The sequence below is a fragment of the Mugil cephalus genome, chromosome 22 (assembly GCF_022458985.1).
Source record: "Mugil cephalus isolate CIBA_MC_2020 chromosome 22, CIBA_Mcephalus_1.1, whole genome shotgun sequence".
Classification (NCBI taxonomy): domain Eukaryota; kingdom Metazoa; phylum Chordata; class Actinopteri; order Mugiliformes; family Mugilidae; genus Mugil; species Mugil cephalus.
In genome coordinates this window covers 4,652,796-4,676,813 of record NC_061791.1, presented here as the reverse complement: position 1 = coordinate 4,676,813, position 24,018 = coordinate 4,652,796, and the positions used below count along the sequence as shown (strand labels likewise).

Here is a 24,018-nt window from a genome sequence, read left to right as displayed (position 1 = left end):
ATCACATGTCCATCCTATTGATGTTTTTATTACTAGTACTACTCCCCCAACAAACCACAGCAGTACAGGACATGTGCAACCACAGACTGGTAGAAAAACTCTAGTAACTGGTTGCACACATTGAAAGACCTGAGCTTCGGGAAGTAGAGTCTACAGAGGCCCGTCTTGGACACAGCATCACTTATGTCCCTCCAGTCCAGCCTGTTGTTCATGTAGACTCCCAGGTACACTACTTCCACCCCCAGGCTCTGGATGGTGATGGACTCCACTGGTGTCCTCTTCCTTCTGAAGTCAATGACCAGCTCCTTGTTGCACATTCAGGAGTGAGTGGTTTGCCTGGGACCGCTCCACAAAATCCACTATCAGTGACCAGCATCATTCAGTGGTGTTACAACATCTTAAAACCCACTTCTCAGCTAATTCGCCGATGATAATGCCAATGATTGTTGGCAGGAATTCGTTATGCCATACTTTAAGAAGAATTTACATTACAGGTATAATTTGATGAAAAGATAATTATTAGTTTGGAAATATTTACATATTTCCAAACTAAAGACAGCTTTCATCTTGACTATTACTCGTACATTCTAGCTTACGATCATTCTGTTAGCGTGTAATGCAGTGTAAAACTGAGCAGACGACCGTGGAAGGAAACTTTTCTATAACTATGGAAATGGACAGTGTGAGCTCAGATGCAGGCTGGCGATTTGAGATTTCAGTAATGTATAATTAAAACACTTGTCTCTCTGTATTTCTTTTCAGGTTTACCAGTACATGCATGAAACAATAACAGTCAATGGCTGTCCAGAATACCAGGCGAGGGCCACAGCTAAGGTATGTTTTGAATATATTATTCCTTATATTTTAATGAAAACATCCTTTATCATTGCTATATGTTAACGTGAAATTAAATTTGTGTTTTACTTTTCTTATACTTCACCTATGCAACACTATCTGGTCCAACAGTGACAAATGTCCTTAATGATATTTTAGCCTTTGTCACTTCCTGGAAAATGGCCTAATTTTGCATCTAGTGAAACACTAATCTCCAATTTTCATGCATTTCCCATGTCTTTCTTTGGACTATTAAAAGGTCATACACCCTGCCTCTAACTGAATTAGATTTATTTAAACTAATGTACCTTTATTTCGACATAACATTTTAGTCAGTGTGCTTTGGAGAAATTAACATGACCCATAAGGTCAACCACAGTTGTGATCAGCGCTGGAATCAAAACCCATTTTCCGTGAAGAAAGACGGCCACTGACAGCACGTAATGGGCTAAATGTTTAATGTGTCTAAAGCTGCACTGGGATTTCTTGTTCTCCATTCTTTGTCCCAACAATCGCCAGTTATTTAAAGGCTTTTATTGGAGCTGTAAATCTGTCTTTAACTCCACACAATGTTCCTCCCAGAGTTATCCAATTACAAGATGCTATGAATAATTTTCAAACTCTCGACTAGCTTACATTTTTCAAAGGTTGTTTTTTTGTTTCTTACTGTTTAGATGTCACACTTAAAGGACAAAATCAAAACATTTCAAGGTGCAGCGTGAGTGGAATAAGCAAATCGTGTTGTGCAAAAACTTGAGTTGAACGGGGGTATTCATCAACACCTCGGCGGCAAGAGACGCAGGCTTTTATGAAAGAAAACAAAGGCTGAAGTCTGATTTAATGTTGAGAGGAGGATGAAATGCACGGAAGCGAAGAGATGAGAGCACTTATATGTCCTCCATTGGCTCGGTGTCCAGCTGTGTCCACTCCTTTTCGGAGAGTGGGTGGGAAAAGGATGACAAAAACAAAGACAAGTGTGTCTTTGTGCACGAACACAGAGAGAATATATGAGGCTTCAAATTATGAGAGCTGCTGACCGGCTCTTTGTTTGTTTTTCCTGGCTTTGCTAACTGTGAGCACAGTATTTCTGCAGAGTCTGGTGAATTGCAATTCAACACCTGGTTACAGCTCAAGATTTTGGAACTAACACCTTTTCACTTTCTCACTCAGACTTTGATGAGAAGATCAATACCGCTCTCAGAGCATTAAATACAGAGCCAGAGCCAGTAGGTAATCAGTTTAAATTGGCATAATGATTGTCAGTGGCTCTGTACAAAAGTCAGAAACACACCTTCCGCCTCCTCTAACCCTCGTTAATGAAATGTTGGATAAGTTTGTTGGATTTCCATGGTCTCTGGATGAACAGACCGTAAAAACCTTGAGGGTAACGATATAATGTTGGAACGTCCGTGTTGTTAATAATTCCGTTTTAAATTGTTTGTCTGTAATGACATTACTGTGCTGATTCACCGTTAGCTTTACGCCAATGAATAGTAATTGCGCAGTGAATGGGAGCAACCATAGTGACAGAGACTGTAGCAGAAAAACGTTGGTTACAGATGTAACGTGGGTTCTCTGATTAAACCATCTCAAGGTCACGAAGAATGAAATAGATCTTTCTCTAAGACAAGTTCCAGAAATGTTTCTGATGCTTTAGATGAAAAACTAACTCAACATTCAGAGGAAGTATTACAGAAAGTATTACAAAAAAAAAAAAAAACACGGATTATCATTAATGTAGCTTTTTCTCTTTGGAGAGCAGTGAAAGAAGAAAGAAAATTGAGGCACAGTCAGTACGTTTACATACATGTGAAAAAATTAATTTTCTTAATCCGACTTTAACTGGACAACTTAAGTGCATGTAAACATACTAGCTTGACTTAAATCAAAGTTCTCCTTATGCGATTAAGACACCGAGATAATGTGATGGCTGGCGTGTGAAAGCCAGAAAGCCAGTCGCAGAAGAAGAAGGTAAACAGAGCCGGTAGAAGAACCTCCCGAGGGATAGCGCCATCTTATCTGCACCAGAAGTAGCGTGCACATCACGTACGAGATTAAAAAGCTGTACTATTATCCATCTGGTTGTTGTTTGAAATGCCGGTCTGCCGCATGAACGGCTCTTGTTTATTGTATGACATAATAGGTCAACCGGAAAAGGGGTTAACCGTATTAACCTGCTGAAAAGACATATCGCCACCTGGTGTTTTATCCATTCCATGTAAACTGGGACAAGAACTTCATTCAGAACGTTGAATTTTGAGCACAGCGCAATTAAGCTGTGCATGTAAACGCACTGAGTTTTAGCATTGTAGTCTCAGCAACTTCAACACAATAAGCAACAATTTAAAACAAAAAACAAGATGTTAATGGCATATTTGAACGATGAGTGAGGTTCGACTGTATCCTGGTTGCTCCCTTATTCCCAGAGTTTAAGCTAACAAGGCTGCGCTAGGCTAACAGATGGTGTATAAGGGTTGTTTGTTTTTCCCATAAGAATAGATTAACTGTGGAGTACGTTGATACCATTATCTAATCTCAAAAACAACATCTTTATTAAAGACTGGAAAAGAGTTCTCTCTAAAAAGAAAGTTAAGCTGCGGAGAAAAGTGCCTCTGCGTCCTGGGAAGCAGCCGTAAAGATGTGATTTAAAATCCTTTCCTGCTCTCCTGTCTTTGCCCCGAAGTCACTGCTCCTGAATCTTTATTAAAATTATCCACTGGGCAATTAAGCATTCAGCTTAATGGTCTGAACGGACCAAGCTGTGGGAGATACTGCCAACAGGGAATGCTAGGTATTTTTAAAAAGTAGCTCCACTCCCTGCCGAGGCGCTCGCTGAAGCCACACTGCCACCTACACTCAGTCAGCATATATCAGAAGGAGAATAAATGCATACTGTAACAATGGTATTGAAAATGAATTGCAACAGTGACGAAATATTTGAAATGCATGTTTCTGCTCGTCAAGTTTTTTCAAGTGTTTCACTTAGTGAGACGGCAAATCTCCCGACAGTCGGGCTTTTTGTTTCCCCCGAACGTCTCGACTCTCTTTGATTGCTTCATTAATTTAATCAATTCATCCTCTTATTCCTGGCCCGAGGCACTTATTACTGATCTTGATGAAGACAGGGACTTTCAGAGAAGTGAAAGGGAGATGATAATGAAGGGACTTTGCATACTTATGTACGTTGCGGTGTGTCAACCTCCAGCTAGCTTTTCATTTAAAATGCCTCCTGTGTTTGAGAGGTTCTGGTCGGCCATCTGCCGGATTGTTTTTTTCATTCGCAGAAACCCAGATAAAGTTGTGAAGGTCGATGTGCTGCGTGGCCTGGGAGGCAACGTTTTGCATGCTGAAGAGCTGCCTTTTAGCTTTTTTTACCCACACAGTGGGACAGAAAGGGAGCAATGGAGGGACAAAAGGCGACGGCCGGAGCAAGTAAAAAGGAAGGAGATTGGGTGGTTGTAATAGTACAATTACCAGATAAAATGCGAGAAGACGGAGAAATGGGTTTGGGCAGAAATGAATGTGGATCAGCAAGACGCATATGAATATGGAAGAGAGAGCTGAGATGGGAGGCACTGCCTGGAGGGAGCGTCAAAGACCTCAAAGTGCCAAGCAGCTCGTCTGCTGCTGGGAATTTCGATACACATCTGCAAAAGCTTCAGACAGAGCTCTCCCCTTCCCTCCTCTTTCCCCCTCCTCCCTCTGCCGCACATATCACGAATGATGCTGACTTGACAGCGAAGCACCTGTGGCGGTGCGTCTGCGGATGAATGTGCATGGGGTGTCTCTTTGTTCGCCTGCCATTAGCTTTCCCGAGCTCGGCTAACAAGCTCCTGGGCGCTTTGTTGTGAGCGTACAAGGAGCAAGGAGCTTGGCTCGCAGTTCAAAGAAAACCCCACAGCCAGTGAGCAACTTCAACCGGCTGCTAGAGGTACCGAGGGTGAAAGTCGGTCTGGATGTGTGAATACATGCGCAGAGGAAGCCAGAGAAGCGGAGTCTAAATCCTCAGCCCTGACTAAATCCTAATACTTTATGCCTGCTCTTGCTGAAATGCAGGTGCAGCAGAGGTTTACACCCAGCATTAAAGTCACTTTGTAATGGTGTCCGCCCTTTGCTTTCATAGTGGGAAGGCTAGAAGCCATTACAGGACTGCAAGACTTTGAAAAGGAAAATGTCAGGTTGCAAAAGCTAACGTCAGACCAGGTGCACTGACTTTAATGATGGCACTATTATGCGAGGACTGGTATTCGTGACCACTGTCACACCTAAAAGCCAGTGTCAGGCTCTTACTTGGTCCAGATCAAAGTCCCTTTTGGTCTATTTGTCTCTGCCGTGATGCCCGCACTCAGAATACTCAGCTGATGTCTTCTTATACCGTATTTTTGTTTGAATTTGAGTCATATTTTCTGGTGAGACAGCTCAATTTTCAGTGCATGCTCACCAAGCATCACCTTCCTTCCTTCCTTCCTTTCCTCCAGGCCACAGTCGCGGCCTTCGCAGCCAGCGAAGGTCACTCCCACCCGCGGGTGGTGGAGCTGCCGAAGACGGAGGAAGGGCTCGGCTTCAACGTGATGGGCGGTAAAGAGCAGAATTCCCCCATATATATTTCCCGCATCATTCCCGGGGGCGTTGCAGAGAGGCACGGCGGCCTGAAACGAGGGGACCAGCTCTTGTCTGTCAACGGTGTGGTAGGTGTAACCACACTTTAATACACAATACCGGACGAGAGGATAGACGGATAAATTGGAGGGAGAGCATAGAAAAAGTCTGCAGCTGCAAAATATGTGAAGTGTTTTTAGCTTCCTCTCACAAACTGGTTCCTGCTTTGATATGTGAGTTTACAATCAGGGGAGCTATCGAGGTCGAAGGGTTACACACATCTAACAGGATAGACTTGAATATCCACTCAAAAATCAGTTCCTTTTAAATTTTCCACGAATTTTCCCCCCCTCCTGCAGAGCGTAGAGGGGGAGCACCACGAGAAAGCGGTGGAGCTGCTGAAGGCGGCCAAGGACAGCGTGAAGCTGGTGGTCCGCTACACCCCCAAAGTGCTGGAGGAGATGGAGGCGCGCTTCGAGAAGCTGCGCACGGCCCGGCGGCGTCAGCAGCAGCAGCTCCTCATGCAGCAACAGCAACAGCAAAACATGTCCTCTCAGCAGAACCACATGTCGTAGGTGAGGCGCTTCATTGCTTTAAGGGTGAGGGGGCAGGGTCGGGTAAGTAGATGCGCCAAGAAGGGAAGAGCTGACGTGGAAAATGAAGTTACATCTTTAGTTTAAATCAAAACGAAGACGCGAACCTTGACAAAGGTTGTTTAGGGACTGAATGTCAGAATTTAGTTGATGCTCTGTAGAAAAAAATACCCCGCGCTTCAAGTAGTCTGAAGCCCTATTCCCATGGGATTAGATTTACGGACGTCCTGTGATTCAAATATTACCCATATGTTTGTGTTTCATGTCCCGCATTCATATGGAACACACAAACTCAGTGTTTTACTTCAATTTACTTTCCGTTGTTATGGCTCTGCTACTTTCCATCTCACTCCAGTTCCACTCACTACAGTTTTAATTACATTGCAAATTATATTGGATGATAAAAATATATTTTTGATACTATTTATTCCAGGGAAAAACATCCAATGACCGGTCAGTATTTAAATCGGCTCCACTTTTGCCAGTGAACACATTAATCGTTGTTTTAATGATTTCGTCCCTAGTCTAAATGGGCGAATCCTTCAGCAACATCTCGACTTTGTGCTCTAACATCTGTAAAAACTTTGAATTATAGCACATCCTTCATGATTCTTAAGTGACAAGAGGCAGAAAAAAGACGCAAATTTGCCGTGTAATTTTTACTTTATAAAACACGGATATGGGCGATTCGCACGGGATTAAGATCAGAACAGAAGACCTCCATGATTATAAGAAATTACCAGAGGTCCCCAGATAAAACTAGTCACGTGCGAATAGGGCTTTAGAGTCTTTTTCACGAGAGCACAAGAGGAATATTAAGTGTCTTCAAACAACAGCTCGCTTCTGACGCATAGCCAGCATCACGTCTTTCTCTGTTTAAGTTAACTGGTTAAGCAAGTTATGGCAATGAGTGTATCGCTTCACATCATCCGTTAAAAAACAACTTGATGCTTCTTCGCCATTAGTGTAATTTTTAGTAACTAAAGCACTGTTCTCATTGCTTTTTGCTTTATTTAATTTCTATACGGTTCATTATAAAGAAATTGAATTGATTATGGTCAAAATGAAATTACCCCAAATGATCTTTCAGCTTCCACAGGATTTATTCCTCTTCTGGACCTGTGTGCTATAAAACAAATCAAAAGGTGATAAAACTATCTTCAGGAAGTCTTATAATTGCCTCTCTTATAATTGCATCAGGCTTAGACCTCCCAGGTGTTCCTGTTTCAAGGCGGCGGAGCTTTTCTAGGCAGAATTATTAGTATTTGTTGAATGTAAGTTGGGTAATAAAAGTGTTCTTTTGCACATTTTGCAAACAGACATTAAAAGAATTCAGATGGTAAAGAAAGTAAGGTGGAAGCCTTGCGAGTTCTGTCCTCCATTTTGCCATGCAAGCACTTCTATCAGCTTTTGTGCAGACGTATACATCCCAGCACCAAACTTGAAACCTCACTGGAATGATTTACGAACTGAGGAGTCAGAATCCTCTGTGCAAACGTTACTGCTTCCACTGTATTCTGCCGGCGATACTGGGCTGTAAATTATTCAAGCTTGAACTGATTACATCTGTGGTTCATGCTCTGAAAGTATGTTTATAAGCCGGTACAGCTTGAAGTATAGTTCCTTGCAGGTTAAAGCTGGATGGAGGGTCTATATAGCTCCTGTCTTGTAGCTTTTTTTCTCTTTTACAGTTAAAACTTTGAACAAAGCTCCGCGCTGCCAGTCAAACTAAAGCAAACTTTCACGGAGTGAAAGGAGAAACTGCAGACGCTAATCAGACCATGAAGCTAAATCCTATCATGCAATGCCTAATTCTGCCCAGACTTCTCAGATTATTTAAGTGTTCCCCTGACGTGTTGGAGGCCGGTATTTGTCCAAAATCTCTTTGGCATTGATGCTAAATCCCCAAGCATATCTCTTGTCTTGCACTTGGCACGGCGCAGCTTGGGAAGGTATTTGGGAGCTTGTAACAGTTGGTTGCGGTGGAGCTACAGACAGGGAGCTGAGCAGGGATCATGTTTTATCAATGCCGGCATGCTGACCGCAGAGATTTGCTTCGGCGGCCAAGAGGCTGCCGACCAAGTGACACGCACAAGCAGATGAGAGTGCAACATAAGCCACTGGTTTGCCTGGTATTCACCTCTCTTTCTGTGCCCCACTGTCTATTTCTTCCTCTCTGAGTTCAACACAAAAATAAAAACATGTTATCCAACTAGTCAGAGGGAGATTTAGTTGAGGCATTGATCAATACACCTTTTACACAAGTGGCATGTTGACTTGCAGGGTAGGCAGAGGTGGATTTGTCGTGGCTCAGTCCTATTGAGTGTTTGCTCAAAAGCAAGATCTTGCTACTGTTTACACCAAACATCCGCAGTTTACAATTTTCTGTCATTTGTCCAAGTACCGTTCTTCTACACAGCAAAGTTTAGTCTTTAGAAGTAATTTTCCTTATTTTTTTGCTTACCAACCATTATTAAAACAGAAGAAGATCTTTTGACCCAACAGGGATGTGGTTTTGGTTCATGATCTTGCAATACAGATCGGGACATAAGTCTGCAAAGTAAGACTATGAACAACTCCCTCTTGGGGTATTATCGGACTCCGAAGTGGAAATTTTTCTGTGAGGTCAAAGTTCACAAGTTGTGATGCGTTTTCAAAAATGCTGAAGTTGTTGTTGCTATTCCTCATCCTTTTATTATTGCTTTACATTCCTACCTTTTGTTGCCCAGTCATTAGCTTGCTAAACAGTTAGCCTTGGTGACTTTTTGCCTAGCATTCTCACAACTTTAGGGCTAACATGCGGCAAGGCAGCATAAATTACAACATATTAATTTCCTCCTTTGCCATTTGTGGATTTGTCAAACACGTCACAGGTTTTAAACTCGAACTGTACTGAAAATTTACCCTTATAAGGTTGTGAATACCAAAGACGAGGACCTTTATATGGACTCTAGGTCTGTGGTGTTTGTCTCTAGGTGGACAAACACCACATTTGATGGCACCAGGAAGCAATTTGTTCTCAAGGATTTGAAGCTAGCGCAAGAATCAAACCGTGCAGCCAAGTTTCGAAGGCATCGCTCTCAGCTTGTTTCTCTTTCATCCCCCTACGACTTGCAGGTTTTTCCAAAAGAAGAAGTGACGGAGGGCGGAACAGGCGGATCCCAAAGACCGTCCGCTTTTGGCGTCGAGTTGAAGATCCCAAAGGAATCCCTCCCATCGCGGAGGAAACCAACAAGCAGAAGACTCTTTTACTCACTCCCTTCCAGTGTACCACGGCTTACTGAGCAAAAACGACGAGAGCGTTTGTCCTGAAATCGGTGCTTCGATAAAACAAGTGTGAGGGAGGCCAACAGCGGCAGTCGTTCCAGTTTGACTTTGTATTCTCTTTTCTAAGTTCTCCTCTCCAGTGGTCCTCTCTTCTACGGAGGCGCCCTTTCTTTCCTCGTGGTCGTTGTCCCGTTTATCCATCTCGATTGCTTACATCCGTCACGCAGTGGAACCTTTGCCATTTTCCGCCATCATTTGTACAGTGGTGTTTCTTATCGATTCTTCAACTGGTGCTTGTGTCTCTGTACGAATGACCATTGATTTCTTTCTCTTTTGACGTGTGCGCGCGTGTCAGACTTGTCCCGTTTTTGGATAAACTCTTTTTTACCTTCTATATTGTAGCAAGAAAAAAAAAAAAGTTTTTGTATCTTGTAGGTTTAGCAATAACACACACAAACACACACACTCTTCGGTTTTTACATCGTGCCACTGAAATTCACAAACGCGGGAGTTTATGTGCGAATATAAGCCGCTGTAGAGTAAAAACCTGGGTCTTATGCACTGCGAGGCAGCTTCTGACTCCAAATCTCTGTGCCATTTGAAGAGATTATCGATTTACAGGCGGCATCAACAATTAACGTGCAATAACGGCGATCAATAAAAGACTTTATAAGCTACTCCCAAGTGAAATTTACCTAGATGGTATATATAGATATAGATATACAGTGTATCTTACACAGATCAATCCTCTCTGAAATGTTAACTGCGTCCTGTTTTCCGACAGATTAACAGAATGTCGTCAGTTTCCATTTGAGTAGAACTGAATGGATTTATTTTCCCGGCTATTTTATAGTTTACGAGATGAGAGATTTAACATAAAGTTCTATCGTTCCTTTTAAATATTATGTAGAAGATTACTGTTAAATTGAAAAAAAATATATTATTATTATTATTATTATACAACAGATGGTGATTCTAGCTCGTGTGGAAACGTCTCCTTCATTTTGACAATCATTGTGAGAGACTGCGTGGAATGTTTGGCCTTCCTTTCCCTTCCGTATCTGTAAGAAAAATCTGTCTTCATCCGAGTACCTGAACTATCTGAGTTAAAGTGGTAATCTGCCAGTCTGTGTTTGCTTTTTTTTCCCTCCATCTTTGGTGCTAAGCACTCCTTCTTCTTCTTCTTGTTTTCTGCTCCTCACCTCATTGATTGTGTTTCATGTTGACTGTTTGTTTTCCATTTTCTGACTTTTGCAGGCTTTACCTCGTCTTCACTGCTTTTCTTTTTGGATTTCTCCCAAACTAGTTAAAAATCCGAATGCCAGAAGGTGTTTTACCCTCTCAAGTACACACTATGTGTTAACAACTGATTATTTTTTTCTTTAAAATCGACACATATTTATTTAATTTGCAACCTTATCTGGTATCACAATACATCTAACAGCAGAGCTAAAGCCTCCTCTATCCAGATTATGCGCCCAAATAACCCGTTAGCAGTGAGGTCTTATTTGTCAGATTTGAAATGACATCCACTCACACACATCTCGCTACCCCCCTTTTTCTATCTTTAAATCACAGGTACTCTTTCTTAATTGACTTGCATTTTTTGAAGCTGATGGTCCCGTACTTACAGTAAAGGTTTAAAAAGAGAAAAAAAAAAGACAAGAAACTGTTGATATGCAATTGTTATACATACTATATTTGTATAAATAAATCTATGTGCTTGTGTACAGTGAACGGTTTGTTGACTCGTCTGTTGTGTCCCACGCTATGTTCTATGTGTTTAATGGTATTAGTGAACCACTGACAGTATACACAACTGGCTTTGGATCCAGTCCATGAAGGTGTAGTGATTAAACCTTGTGTACTGAAAGCCTTGCACAGGTTTTCTTTCTCTTTCCTGAGCCCTCCAACACAAAGTCGTTCACCTTTTGTTAGTGCAATACAAAGAGCAGACACTGAAACTAATAAAGAGAGCCCTGTAAATGGAAACTTCTAACCCGAAGTAGAGTAAGTAGCAGTAGTCGAAGCTTGTCGTACACGGCGCAATAAAATCTCTGTTAGTGCTTCTCTCCACCGAATATCTGCAGCAGTCGGCCACAAGCCTGAAGTGATGACGCTCAAATGTGCAGGTGACGAATGTCTCACGAGGGCCTATAGGTGTTAATCAGGAGCAAAGAGGGCCTCAATGTAACACCTCGTCAGGTTTTGCATACATTGACAAAAAGTGCAGTTCTGGTTCCTTTATACTCGTGAAAGAACTTTGACACAAGCTACATTCAATATGTGATTGCAGATGTAGTTAAGGCTAGCTGGACAAATTTGGAATTTTTGAATATTTTGTGTAACCTTGTTTGGTTTTTTGGAGGCTCTTTTTTAATTGTGTCATCGTTTTGTTACTGTGATTCCACTCACCTGTCTTGCCCTGTGCTCCTCCCCTCATTGGTCGCACTTGTCTCTCGTTAGTCCATCAGCTACACTCTGCCTGTGTCCAAAATCGCCCCCTGGCCCCTATACAGGGACCTATATAGGGGTTACGCCATTTTGTAGTAGCGTATGTCTTATAGGGGACTCTAAATTTCTCATGAAAAAAGAAGTGACCGTCTGAAATCGTTCACAACAGCTTTCAGACACTACAGGTATCATCTTTGACGCGCAGTTAATGACGTCACTGCTGTCGCATCATTACGTGTCAGACTGCCGCGGTTATCCCATTATAATTTACACATTAATAAAACGTGATGCTTTTGCAAACGAATAAAAAATAAAATTAAGTATTTTTTGAAAAACAGTTTCATATTTTCGCGACGAAACTTCAAAATGTGTCAAACTAATAGCCACTAACAGCAATTAACGGCTGCGCCGCTAGAGGCGCGATGCATGATGGGATATCCACTACCGGTTGAGTGAGCATCGGATGGCCGTTACTGAGACACTCATTTCATGAGTATGAATTTGAAAAACTTTTAAAACAAACTAAAAAATATTTTATTTTGTATTTCGTGAACATCACACATATTTGTTTTCAAAATCATCACGTTCTAGTATTTTGTAAATTATAATGGGATAACCGGGGGAGCCGCGGCAGTCTGACACGTAATGACGCGCAGGAGTGACGTCATTAACCGCGCGTCAACGATAAGTGTAGTGTAGTTACCTGTTTCTGGAGTTGTGTTTTGTGTACTTTGTCTTCCCTGCAACGTCTTAAGTTCTTCAAAGTGATTTTGCTTCCCTGCCTTTTGTTCACTTGACAGGATGGATGCGTATTTTTTTCTTCTTTTTAAATTCACTACAGTATTTAATTTCTTTTATGACCAAAGTTTCTGTGGCATACACTAACAAATCAAAGCTTTCACTGCAAGGTAATGACTTACTAAAATATTCCCCAAGCTGCATGATGTGTTGCCTACAAAAACAAGAATCCCTCTCAGAAGAAAGTGGAAAAATAGAAATAACTTTAAAACAACTTTAAAAAGAACCGTACATCACTATGATAAATACCACGAGTCCTGCATTTGAATTAGAAAGATAAAAGATTAATAATTAAACATTCACACTGTGTTTTGAGACTTTAAAAGGTTTTGTAGAGGAGATATTGGTCTACAAAATGATAATATTTCATACAACAATATAAAAACATGGTCCTTTTCTGCGAGAAATGAATACAGAATATGCTCAGAGCACTGACATTCGGCTCCCATTCTCTGTCCTCTCTCATATCTGGCTAAGTAAATAGAAGAAGAGTAAGAGGCAAGAAAAAAAAAAAAGCTCTCTAATCTCTCTAGGCCGTAATTCTCTATCTAAAACCTAAAGCTGCACAATCACAGAAATATCTGCTTGTTGATTCGTCAAACAAGCTCAAAAACTGTTCCAAACTTCAGCGCTGCCAACAGTTCAGAAGTGTACACCTACATAATCCTCCCTCGTTTTTCGTCTTTGCAGCTCTTCGCTTCGACAGCACCATCCCAGATTGTCAGATTGTGCCTGAGGGCAGATTCGACTCTCCGAAGACTCTCCACTTTAAACATTCGATGTAAGGTCCAATAAAATGCAGGGGGAAAAAATGCAAGAGATGGTGTTCGCTCAACATTCACACAACATTACGGCGATGACGATGATGATATGGAGGCTATGAACACAACCCCAGGGTGTAAACCTGCTCTTTAAAGCTCATCAATAAAATACAAACTCATCAGAGGAGACGTGAGAAACGCCGCCTTCCTGTGGTCGTGCTGGGTACTGCAACGATGACTGTCAAGAATGTGGAAATGGATTCAGATCAGAGATTATAATTACAATGTTAGCACTTTATCCCTGAATGCATTTCACTGCTGAACACCAACATCCTTTACATGGACTCAATAATATGTTTACATCTGGTGTAACGCATGAATCAAAGAGTTCAAACGTGTAGCACATGGTTATGGAGGTGACAGAAAACAATGTATTAGATACAAAGCAGTGATAAATGTCTACTACTCACATGCATTGTGTTTGAAATAGGAATAATCCACTAACACTAGGCTCCAGTGGTAAATTATTCCAAGTGAAATTGCTTTAAAAATGTGGTGCAATAGTAGGAGGAGCCACATTTAGTCTGATTATACACTTAAATACAAAGAAAATAATATGTTTAGCTCTTTATTTTAATCCACAGGCATTCAGATATGTTATAAATGATATAAATAAAACTCCTTTCATCAACAACAGCAGCAAAAGGTCAAATTCATGCATCAGCTACATCATTTTTTTATGCATTGAGTATTTTCTTAATTAAGTGCTTTTATTTTTTTTTGCCACACTCCATCGTCTTCCTCCCTCATCAGAGCGACCTGCACTCATGTTTCTCGTCTTTATGCTGTTTCACGCTAAAGTGCACTTCAGGAACAATCGTTTCATTTGTCGCCGCGCTCTATTTATCTGACATTTATTTGGTTTTACACCAGTTTGGATAAAAACGTGAATATAAAAACGTTCAACTCTAGAGTTGTTTTTAAAAGGAACCACTATTCAAACCCGATTCCTTCTGTCAGACTCATTTACATATAAACAGCGTTTTAATGTCGTCCCAGCAGCTTCCAGATGAAGCTGCTGGGAGTTAATCTTTGTGGTTTGATGCACACTTTAGAGACACTTACACTTAAACGACTCCTGCAGAGCAACTTTTGTTTTGTTTTTTTGTTCTTTTGTTTTGTTTTTTCATACTTTTATGCTATATTTAATATGTAGGAGGGAAACATTTGACTTTTAATTGCAGCACTTTAAAAACTTATGATTTAAAATGCAAATGAAGCCACGCTACATGCATGTTAATTAATCTGCAACAACAATCTCCTAATACAACATTAAAAAAAGAAACAGACAGAAGCAATTTTTGAAAAATTATGTTTTACGTTTTACTAATGTAAGGTTTGAGCATTCAAGCAATCGAGGATTTTTAAACTGTGATTTCAGATAAGTTATTATGTTTTATCAGTGTCCAACCAGCTAAACCAAAAAAGTTTCATTTACTTATATTTCTTGTAGATTTGCACATGTGCAAATACTATTTTATTTATTTATCTTATACGTTTTTGTTTTTACTGGTGGTTTTCATGAGTGTTTCTTTTCTTTTTTCTTTTTTTTTGTTAACATGCCGCTGAGCTGCTGTGACCGAGCCTTGTAGATCATTAAAGTCCACGTCCTTACAGCTTCATCAAAGTCACTACGACACAGCCCCCCCCCTTTTCCTTCCTCGGTCTCACATTAAGTCCAATTAGAGGCCATTTGTTCCCAACTCTGGTGTTAATGGTGTAATCAAAGGCGTTAATGACGAGTCACATTTGGTAGGAAAGAGCAAACAGGTTCACCCCCTCCTCAAAAAAAAAAAAAAAAAAAAAAAAATCCACAGGACTTCAAATGCAGTTTTATCTGGATTCTTTCTACGATGCAGGGAAAATAGATTTCAGGCTCACGTGCAACGAGCTTCACGAGTGAAGTGACGAATGGCGTCGGCCGACCTCCGTCGGCTTCTAACGCGCCTTGTTAGCATCTGACGAATAACCTCCAATTTTACGCAAATCAATGTGAATTTAGTCGTTTTAAAAAAGTGTTGTAAATGGTGTTTTCCTCACCACAAAAAAAAATGGAGAAAAACTTTTTGTACAAAACAGCCAAAGATTTAATGGTCACAAGTTACAACATTGCTTAAATACCGCTTCATGTTTGAATAATGCGTTAACTGCCGTACTTAAATATGTCTGGTTACAATAGCAGGTATAGAATAGAATAGAATAGATGGGCATTTACATTACATATTTACAGTCTCATTTACAGCATCAGAGGTCCCCGGATTCTTCGCCCCGCTAGTTCTCAGCCGTGGCCGTGGCGACGTGCATCCGGGTTCCCCCCTTCTCTCCTCACAGGACGTGGTAGACGGGCCGGGCTCCGGGGCTCTCCGGCGTGCAGGGCTGCGAGTCGGAGGAGCTGCCGGGGGAGAAGGTGGTGGACATGTCTCTCAGGGCGGCGGCGGGGCCGCAGCTGGACTCCACGGAGGACAGGCGGTCCACGATGCTCGAGAGGCACTCCAGACTGGAGGCTCCGGCCGCTTTGTCGCTCAAACACTCTGAAGAAGAAGAAGATGGAGAAGAGACGCTCAGTCAAGTCAAGATTTGGGATAATATCACGCTTCATATCTGATAATAAAAAGTAGGGGGACAATGCAGCACTCGTGATAATTAACCAGTCAGTTACTAGTTTTTAAAGCACTAAGGAGGCAAGGATGTCAAAAGGTCTCACCGTTCTTTGCGTACGAATAGCTGTTGCTGTAGTTGGCATTCAGCTGTTGCCACACTGGACTATTGCTGTCGGCCTGAAAAGGGAAACGAGAAATCAAATTTACCCTTGAATTCTTGCAATATCACATAAAACGTCAGCAAACACACACAGGCGCCGGTGTCGGGAGAGAATTGGACGGGAAGATAAAGCACAAAAAAAAAAAAAAAAAAAAAGCAACCAGTGCCCTTCGTGATGTTCCGGGCAGGCCAGTAAATCCCGAATTCCAAAGTTATTGGCTTCTTTATTTCACGTCCACCTTAAAGCCGAAGTGGCTGCGTGCGCTCCCCTCCCCTGCCCTCACCCCTGCCCTCCCCTCCCCTCCCCTCCCCTGCCCCCCGGGCCCTGAGTGTGGCGAATCGATTGTATCAGTGGAAGCAACACCAGTTTGTGCAAGATGACACTTTCTCCTAGTAAATCTGCAGAAAATCCTGGCAGCGGCGCGGAACATGCAGTCAGGATGGAATGCAGAAAAGCGCCCCGGTTTTTCCTGCCAGGCTTCAGTGAGGTGGATTTAGTTTTTGGTTTATTAGGGGCTATAAAGTGTCCGGTGGTGGGAAAGCCATTAGTCCATCCAGCGTCAAAAAAAAAAAGTTGTTCCGTATTATCTGATAGCTCGTCAAATTCAGACGGATCAAGTCGCTCGTGTTGACCTGTAATAACATGCGGCGCAAACAGACGAGGGAGATTCTCGTAAGACTACGGAGTTGGTGTTTGCGTTAAGGAATTGTGGGAGAGTGTGACATGCATGGAGAAGCATGGTAATTGAGGTCTTGGGGCAAAATAAGCTTAATAGGTTTCTAAATTGGAAAATCCAAGTTCTGGCTGGAAACTGAATCGTCTGCGAGGTAATGAGAAGTGGCAGAAGTTGTCAGGTTTAAGTTCTGGTCATCGACAACGGAGGCCCCCCTTTTTCAGGTGTCTGTTCTACAACGGCCCAAGCCGGAGCCTGCGAGCCGCAAGTGTTTTTGCGTGAAGACTCTGAGACGTGTGCTCTTACCATGCCGTCAGAGCAGCTGGACAGAGGGCTCCCGGGCTCGGAGCTGCTCTCCCCGGGCAGGCCGTAAAAGCTCTCCACCTGCTCCCGCAGGAGGTCCTGCAGGCTCTCGATGTAGTGGATGGCGTTGCGCAGGATCTCCACCTTGGGCAGGCGCTGGCTGGGGTTGGCCGAGGTGCAGCGGCGCAGGGCCTCGAACGCGTGGTTGACCTTCTTCAGCCGCCGGCGCTCGCGCATGGTGGCCGCCCGCCGCCGGTCCACGAAGCTGGACTTGCGCTTGCAGGCCTTGCAGGCCCACTGGAGGCAGTGCCCCGGCTGGTGGGGGGCCCCGGGGACCCGGACGTGCTCGTCCTCCTCGGAGCCGGCCAGCTCCATGCCGGGGCCGAACTCCAGGCTGTCCGGGGACGAGGAGCACGCCCGGTCGTAGTAGAGCTGCGATGGCGAGAAGACGTCCATGGCTTGCTGAGGAGAGAGGCTTGGGCGCGGAGGACGGATAAGGGTGGAGGAGTTGGGTGAGAGAGAGGAGACCTCTGAGTGATATGAGGGGTCTGTTGCCCCAGGCCCCCCTTTTATGCCCCCAGGCCAAAGCCCAGGGCCCACATTGGCCAGATCTAATTACCATGGCCCATTGGCCCAGCCAGAAGGCAGGCTGGAGTCAACTCAGTTCCCTCCCTGCCCCATCCCAACGCGCTGCCTCTCACCCCCCAGTACCCTGCAGAGTTTCCCACATCTGCACTCACTGGTGTTTTCTCATCACCGCCTTCTCCGGGGCCCTTCTCTCCCGCAAGGCCGCGGCGTTTGGGAACGTTTCAGGAGTTCTGTAAACGCGAGTGTTTCCAAAACAGCCGCGGCTACCTTCCGCTTGATTTATCAAGCGTCAGAGCTCCGAAACCGGGGTGACACTGAGCTATGGAGACGTAAATATCGGGGAGCGCGCGGCGTTCGGTCAGACCGCGAGGTGGAAGGGAGAGGGAGCGCTCGTAGGAGTATGCGGGCCAATTTTTACGGTGCAGACAGCAGCGTTGCAGATGCAGCCCAGCTGCAAGGGAAGGTGTAACATTTCAAGCCGGCTGAATTCACATTACAGCGACAAGCGTCCCCCCCCCACCCACCCCTCCCACACACACACACACACACACACACACCACCCTCCCTCTAAAACACCCCCGGGCTCATCATGGAAGGTGCCGCGAAGGAGGCGATCCCCTGTTTGCGGAGGCTCATCAAAACAGCAATTACGCCATTGACACCACCACCATCTTGCCTCCACGCACCAAATTTTAACCATTAAAATTTATTGAGTCGGGCACTTCACTCAAGCACGCAACAGATGGCCGTGATGGTGCAGAGTTTTTATTCAAGTGGGTGACTAAGGGGCTTTAAGCGGCGAGGAATCCAGCGTTCACTCATAGCAGAGACATTTGATTTGCTCCTTTATTTTAGGAGACGGGGAAATATGGTTAGAAATGTAGACTTTTTTCAAATAATTTCCTATTAAAACAAAGTTTTCAGAAGCTTTTATTCTATAAAATAAAGATGGGGACAGTTTCAAAAATGGCTTTAATGAAGCTGACTCGTCTGGGGAGGGGAAAAAAAAAGGGGGCACTCTTGCGTAATTATGTTGGTGACAGCTCGCAAGGATACAATGCGGATATTTCTCACAATGTGTCAGAGCGTTTGGCCCCCGCCTCTCTGGGAACCGCGCACACCTAAGAAAACACCAGTACCCGCTGCCCCCTGAATTGCCCGGCGGAGTTTGGATTGCGCACAGCTGAAGAAGACATCGGCGACTCCGCCGCGCTCGCGGCTGCGTCTGCGTCCGCGTCCGCGTCTGCGTCTGCGTCCGCTGCGGTTCCTGCGAGGATCAAAGAGGCCGAGAAACAGCGAGCGAGATGAGAAAACCTGGCACGGAGGGCCGAGAGCTAATAGAGCCGGGCTCCGATTGGCGCAGCACGTGGCGCAATTGCGATTAAATGGGAGTTTGTGTGTGTGAGTGCGTGTGTTGGTGCGGTGGCTGGTCTCTTGGGAACAATCCGAGTTTGCTTTCTTGTTGTTCTCAGGGGTCAAAGGCAGAGCTAAGTGAAGGGCAGGAGGTGATCTTTTATGTCCACCCCTCACGTCTGAAAACATTATTTCTTCTTAACGGCCATCATGTTTTGACTTAATGCGCTGCTTGTTTGGCGCAAGCACCAGCCAGACCCAGACAAAGGGGCAATTTATCTCATGCGTTTCTGTCAAGTTCCGTCTTCTCCTTTTGGCCAAATTACTTAAGTAGTTTTTTTTTTGGGATATTTCAACTGAAAGTTTTCAGATTCTTCTCTGCACGTTTCAAGAGTGAACTTTATTTCTGGGGAAATAGCTGCCGCTGAACCAAATATAAAGAGTGCAAGAAAAAAATAAATAAATGAAATAAAAATTTGAGTGGCAACACCATTTGTTTGGCAGCGAGCAGAAAGAGGTGCACCGCCAGCGCTGCGGGACCCGAATCCCTTTTTCCTAGCCAGGATATTCGAGGAAAGTCTGGATAAATCAGGGCGCTCAGCCTCCGGGCTTATCCCCCTTCCTACGGCAGCTCGCCTTTCATCAGCTTCGACTCTTAAAACACTGCCTTCACAGCCAAATGAGAATTATATGGTGTCATCAGTGACACCGAAATCCCTGTAAAGTCAAGGAGAGAGGAGAAAGGAGTCGGGGGGCTCGGAGAGAGGGGCCTGCTTCTCTGTGGGGAGTTGGAGCTCGAGGCCTTTGACACAGCGAATGAGACGATGAGTTGTTGTTTTATTTGGCATAAAATGCTACAGTAGAACCAAATGCAGGTTTATGTGCCAACAACGGGTTCCTAGACATGTTCAGGTAGCCACACTGATGCAAACAGTTCATTTTCTAGGACAAAGTGTCTCCAAGGTAACCGCCATTGCGCTGGCAATCGCACAAAAGAGCTGCAAATGAAGTAACGCCGCTATCAGAGTGAGTGAGTGAGCGGGAGCCCATTAAAATCACATTACGGTCGGGAGCTATCGGGTGTCCGTCTGGTTTCTGCAAAAAAAAAAAAAAAAAAAAAAAAAGGATTTTCGCTACAAGATATTTCTGTTGAAAAGAGTTTTTCAGCTTCTAATTCCGCTTTGCTTTCATATCTTTATTGAAATTAAAGTATTGTTTGATGTCGTCCAAAATAATGACCCCGCAGCGAAATAGGGACACGGTTTCACTCATAAGAGTCAGAAAAGTTTTTAAATAAGCATCATTTTAATGTTGCACTTAGTCAAGGACGAGCTGTGTTATTATATACACTACCGGTGTAATTTAATCATCTGCAGTAAAATGGATGGTGGAGTAGATGGAGGCAGATTAGGTGACTTTTTTTTCAAATTGCCAAATATTTTTCCTCTGCAATCATGCTCTCTTAATAAATAAAAAAAAAATGGACGCCCATAAGTGATGTATATACTGTGAATAAGAGGCAGAACGGGCATTAAATACCTATAAAATAAAACCTTAAAGGTTTCACAGCTGTCGCAGAGCATCTTGGCATCTTTAAGCAGTCACTCAACACACTTCTTGCTTAAAACGCCAAACGGGAGGTGACCTTCAGGCTTGGCTCCGTCTAAAACTGTGTTTCTGGTTGTAAAATTTTTAGAAAAAGTGTATATAGTGCTTGTATTGTACTTGCAAATGTATTTTCTTTCCACCGTTGCTGAGGTTAGATTCATGCAGTTTTATTTTTTACAATTCTACGGAAGACAAATAGTGCCACTAAAAAGGCTCTTTTAACTTCTAATGTGCATGCGTGACACTTTAAGGTCAGCACACCCCCGACATCATCAACAAACACCAAAACTCTTGTGTTGATACACGACCCACAAGACCAGGCGGCTTTCCATGCCATTAGCATCGTGTCACACATTTTAATAGCTCGTATGAATGCGATGACGAATTAAGAGCCAAAGGCTCAGATAGGTTCATTATTCCTCTGGGCTTTTGCACTAATGCCTGCAACTCAAGTGACCTCTCTGACCTTAAAACCTAGCTGTGATGTTTCTAATTAATTATCTGAAAGAAGGTCAAAGTGGTTTATTTAAAACACTTCAGTTTTTTTTTCCCCCAGGTACAGTATAGGTAGATACATTTCACTTTCTACCCTTGCTAAAGCTAATGTATGCACTTTAGTTTCCTATGGAAGAGAATTAGTGCCACAGATTTTTTATTTTTAAAAAAAAAACATAAATAACAAAATAACTTAATTTTTCACCATTGCTAAAGCTAACGCATCCACTTTTGATTCTATGGAAGAGAATTAGTGCCACAGATTATATTTAAAAAATATATAAATAAAAAATGACTTCACTTTCCAACATTGCTAAAGCTAACTTTTGTTTCTGTGGAAGAGAATTAGTGCCACAGATTTTACATTTAAAAAAAAAAAAAAGACCTCACCTTCCACCACTGCTAAAGCTAACTTATGCACTTTTGTTTTCTTTGGAAGAGAATTAGTGCCACAGATTTTCTTAAATTATAATAATAATAATAATAATGATAAGACTTCACTTTCCACCATTGCTAAAGCTAACCTATGCACCTTTGTTTACAATAGAAGAGAATTAGTGCCACAGATTTTATAAAAAAATTAAAAAAACTTCACGTTCCACAGTAGTTAAAGCTAACTCGTGCACTTTAGTTTCTACGGAAGAGAATTTGTACCACAGATTTTATTTATTTTTTTAAATGATTTTACTTTCCACCATTGCTAAAGCTAACCCATGCACTTTAGTTTCTATGGAAAATAATTAGTGCCATTGAATTTAGATTTTTTTGTCATACATTTTGACATGTACCACTTTCAAATATGAAAATTAGGGGAAAAAAACAGTCAAAACTAAAATACATTATTCTCTGTGGCACTAACCTACTTCCGTAGTTTTCCAGCTTTGCTTTCTTTTTTTTTTTCTTTTTTTTTTGATGCCATTAGCGTCGTGCCGCACGTTTTAATAGCTCGCATGCAAGCACTTTGCCACGCGATGATGAATTAAGACCTAATGGCTCAGATATAGCTTCATTATCCAGCTGGGCTTTGCTCTCTTTGCCTGCAGCCCAAGTTTCCATGTCCCCAACATGTGATAGGAGAGCAGGGCAGAGGCACGCTGTGTTCGGAGGGGACTCGAATTACTGTTTGTGGGCTCAGGCCTGCTGGATGCCAGGTGGAACAAAGAGACGCAGGCCGACGTCGAGCTATTCCAGGGAGTTTTTATGGACTTCTAATGGCCGTGAATGCTGGGGGTGCTGCTAGTAGTAGTAGTAGTAGTAGAAGTTTTCATGCAACCTATAGCACAGGCAGGGATGAAGCAATGAATTAAACAACTACAGAAGTATAATACTGTCATTTATTTGGTTGGTCAGCTATATACAAATATTTAAATAAATTCCCCTGCTTTCTTAAAGAAGATTTTAGCTTTCAGGCACAAAATAAATACATCTAGACATCTCGTCGATATAAAATATGTACAAATTTGTTGCTCCTTCCTGTACAAATGGTTAACAAAAACAGAAGCCAGAACGTTTGGATCAGCGTGGAAATAATTTAGAGACAGAATACGGAAATTTGCACTATGTAAAGAAATGCCGTGTTGCCGCCAACAGCTCAGTTTTCTGAGACGCCCTCAGAGAAGCTGATCTTCTCGTCGTTGGTGATGCTGTTGACGATGGAGGAGAGACGCAGGAGGCTGGAGGAGCCTGAAGACTCGCTGCTTCCTGAAAGCAAAGGAGACTCAGTCAGCCGTGCCTTGACTCTTATTAGTATTTATTAGCGACTGCGATTAAAGGTTCGAACCTTCTCTCTGGTTCATCGCTCCGGCGGAATGGTCAGCAGACGTCGTCCATGTCTCAGAGGACTTCTTCCAGTGGTACTCGTCCCCGGCCACCTGTGGGAACACACACGGGATCCTTACATGTTTAAAACTAAAATTAAGTTATCTTCCACCAAACTCAAGTAAAACGTAGCTCTAGAAACGCGATAAACGAGACATGAATATTATTATTTTGAGGAGAAAATAAAAGATATTCAAGGGAATGCTGATAAGAGCAAACACTGATGAATGGAATAAAAACATCATTGGTGGAAACTAAACACATTATAATGCAAATAAAGGCACCACATATACATTAATAGTCCACACGGGCATAATAATACATCGCATATTGAGTCGTGATGTCATTTGAAAGTCATTTGAAAGTCCCAAAGGCGCACTGAAAGAATATCAAGGCACTAATGAGTTTCCTCTGCTCGGAGCTTACGCTGTGTTCTTTGGAGTTAAACGCGGATCCGTTGCGGGTTTTCTCCTGCTCGTCGAGCGTCTGCAGCAGGTCCTGCAGCCTCTCGATGTAGCTGATGGCGCTGCGTAAAATCTCCACCTTGGGTAGCCGCTGGTTGGGATTGGCCACGGTCTTCCTCTTCAGCGCGTCGAAGGCCTCGTTGATCTTCTTGAGCCGCCTCCGCTCCCTGAGCGTGGCGGCCTTGCGTCGGTCCGTGGGCGCGGACTTTCTCTTGCAGATCTTGCAGGCCCACATGAGGCACTGGCCCTCGCAGTGCGCCCGCAGGCCCGGGGGCGCAAGGACGTGCTCCTCCCCGCTGCTCTCCCCTCCTGTCTCCGACGGAACATTATCCTGGCCCGGGGACAGCGGGCTGTCGTCGCCGTTGTACAGGGGGGACACCCCCGTTATGTCCAAGTGCTGAAGTGCCCCGTGATCCCCTTCCTCCAAATAGCGCAAATCACCGAAAAGATAAGTGTTGGTCTCAAAAAGGTCCATCATATTGTTGCGCCCCTCTCTCTGTTTGGACAGTGGGCTTCTGGCATTTAAATAGAGCAGAGGGGACACAAGTCAACAGGCTTATATATAGAATGTGAAACTCTATCCAACGCT

At 43.3% G+C, this 24,018-nt stretch overlaps 3 protein-coding genes and 1 long non-coding RNA gene across 5 annotated transcripts in view; 1 reads left to right on the top strand and 3 right to left on the bottom strand.

Moving 5' to 3' along the window:
* The window catches only part of lin7a (lin-7 homolog A (C. elegans)), a 38,490-nt gene extending 27,460 nt beyond the window's left edge, over positions 1–11,030 (top strand). Inside the window, exons 3-6 of one of the 2 annotated variants that reach the window (XM_047575456.1) lie at positions 763–834; positions 5,313–5,522; positions 5,793–6,004; positions 9,144–11,030. In XM_047575456.1, the coding sequence (XP_047431412.1) occupies positions 763–834; positions 5,313–5,522; positions 5,793–6,004; positions 9,144–9,165 (516 nt within the window). In that variant the 3' untranslated portion in view covers positions 9,166–11,030. Of the gene's footprint in view, positions 1–762; positions 835–5,312; positions 5,523–5,792; positions 6,009–9,143 lie in introns of both variants that reach the window. The other variant, XM_047575457.1, reaches the window with a different exon arrangement.
* LOC125000092 lies at positions 9,693–11,921 on the bottom strand. The gene is made up of 2 exons (XR_007111266.1): positions 11,709–11,921; positions 9,693–11,447 (listed from the first exon to the last, which is right to left on the bottom strand). It is a non-coding gene; the product is annotated as an uncharacterized LOC125000092 (long non-coding RNA).
* Positions 11,922–15,429: 3,508 nt separating this feature from the next.
* On the bottom strand, positions 15,430–17,761 carry myf5 (myogenic factor 5). Its single transcript, XM_047575926.1, has 3 exons — positions 17,107–17,761; positions 16,071–16,143; positions 15,430–15,897 (listed from the first exon to the last, which is right to left on the bottom strand). The coding sequence occupies exons 1-3, from the start codon at positions 17,557–17,559 to the stop codon at positions 15,692–15,694; spliced, it is 732 nt and encodes a 243-aa protein (XP_047431882.1). The 5' UTR covers positions 17,560–17,761; the 3' UTR covers positions 15,430–15,691.
* A 4,706-nt stretch (positions 17,762–22,467) lies between these two features.
* On the bottom strand, positions 22,468–23,959 carry myf6 (myogenic factor 6). Its single transcript, XM_047575927.1, has 3 exons — positions 23,392–23,959; positions 22,928–23,018; positions 22,468–22,848 (listed from the first exon to the last, which is right to left on the bottom strand). The coding sequence occupies exons 1-3, from the start codon at positions 23,905–23,907 to the stop codon at positions 22,739–22,741; spliced, it is 717 nt and encodes a 238-aa protein (XP_047431883.1). The 5' UTR covers positions 23,908–23,959; the 3' UTR covers positions 22,468–22,738.
* Positions 23,960–24,018: the final 59 nt, after the last annotated feature.

What these genes read in the sequence shown, in the direction of transcription:
- myf6 (XM_047575927.1), bottom strand. Translation starts at nt 23,907, where the DNA reads ATGATGGACCTTTTTGAGACCAACACTTATCTTTTCGGTGATTTGCGC. An exon ending in TTAACTCCAAAGAACACAGC is followed by an intron (nt 23,019 to 23,391) that starts GTAAGCTCCGAG and finishes GTGTTCCCACAG; the next exon opens with GTGGCCGGGGACGAGTACCA. An exon ending in AGCGATGAACCAGAGAGAAG is followed by an intron (nt 22,849 to 22,927) that starts GTTCGAACCTTT and finishes CTTTGCTTTCAG; the next exon opens with GAAGCAGCGAGTCTTCAGGC.
- myf5 (XM_047575926.1), bottom strand. Translation starts at nt 17,559, where the DNA reads ATGGACGTCTTCTCGCCATCGCAGCTCTACTACGACCGGGCGTGCTCC. An exon ending in CCAGCTGCTCTGACGGCATG is followed by an intron (nt 16,144 to 17,106) that starts GTAAGAGCACAC and finishes TTCCCTTTTCAG; the next exon opens with GCCGACAGCAATAGTCCAGT. An exon ending in CTATTCGTACGCAAAGAACG is followed by an intron (nt 15,898 to 16,070) that starts GTGAGACCTTTT and finishes CTTCTTCTTCAG; the next exon opens with AGTGTTTGAGCGACAAAGCG.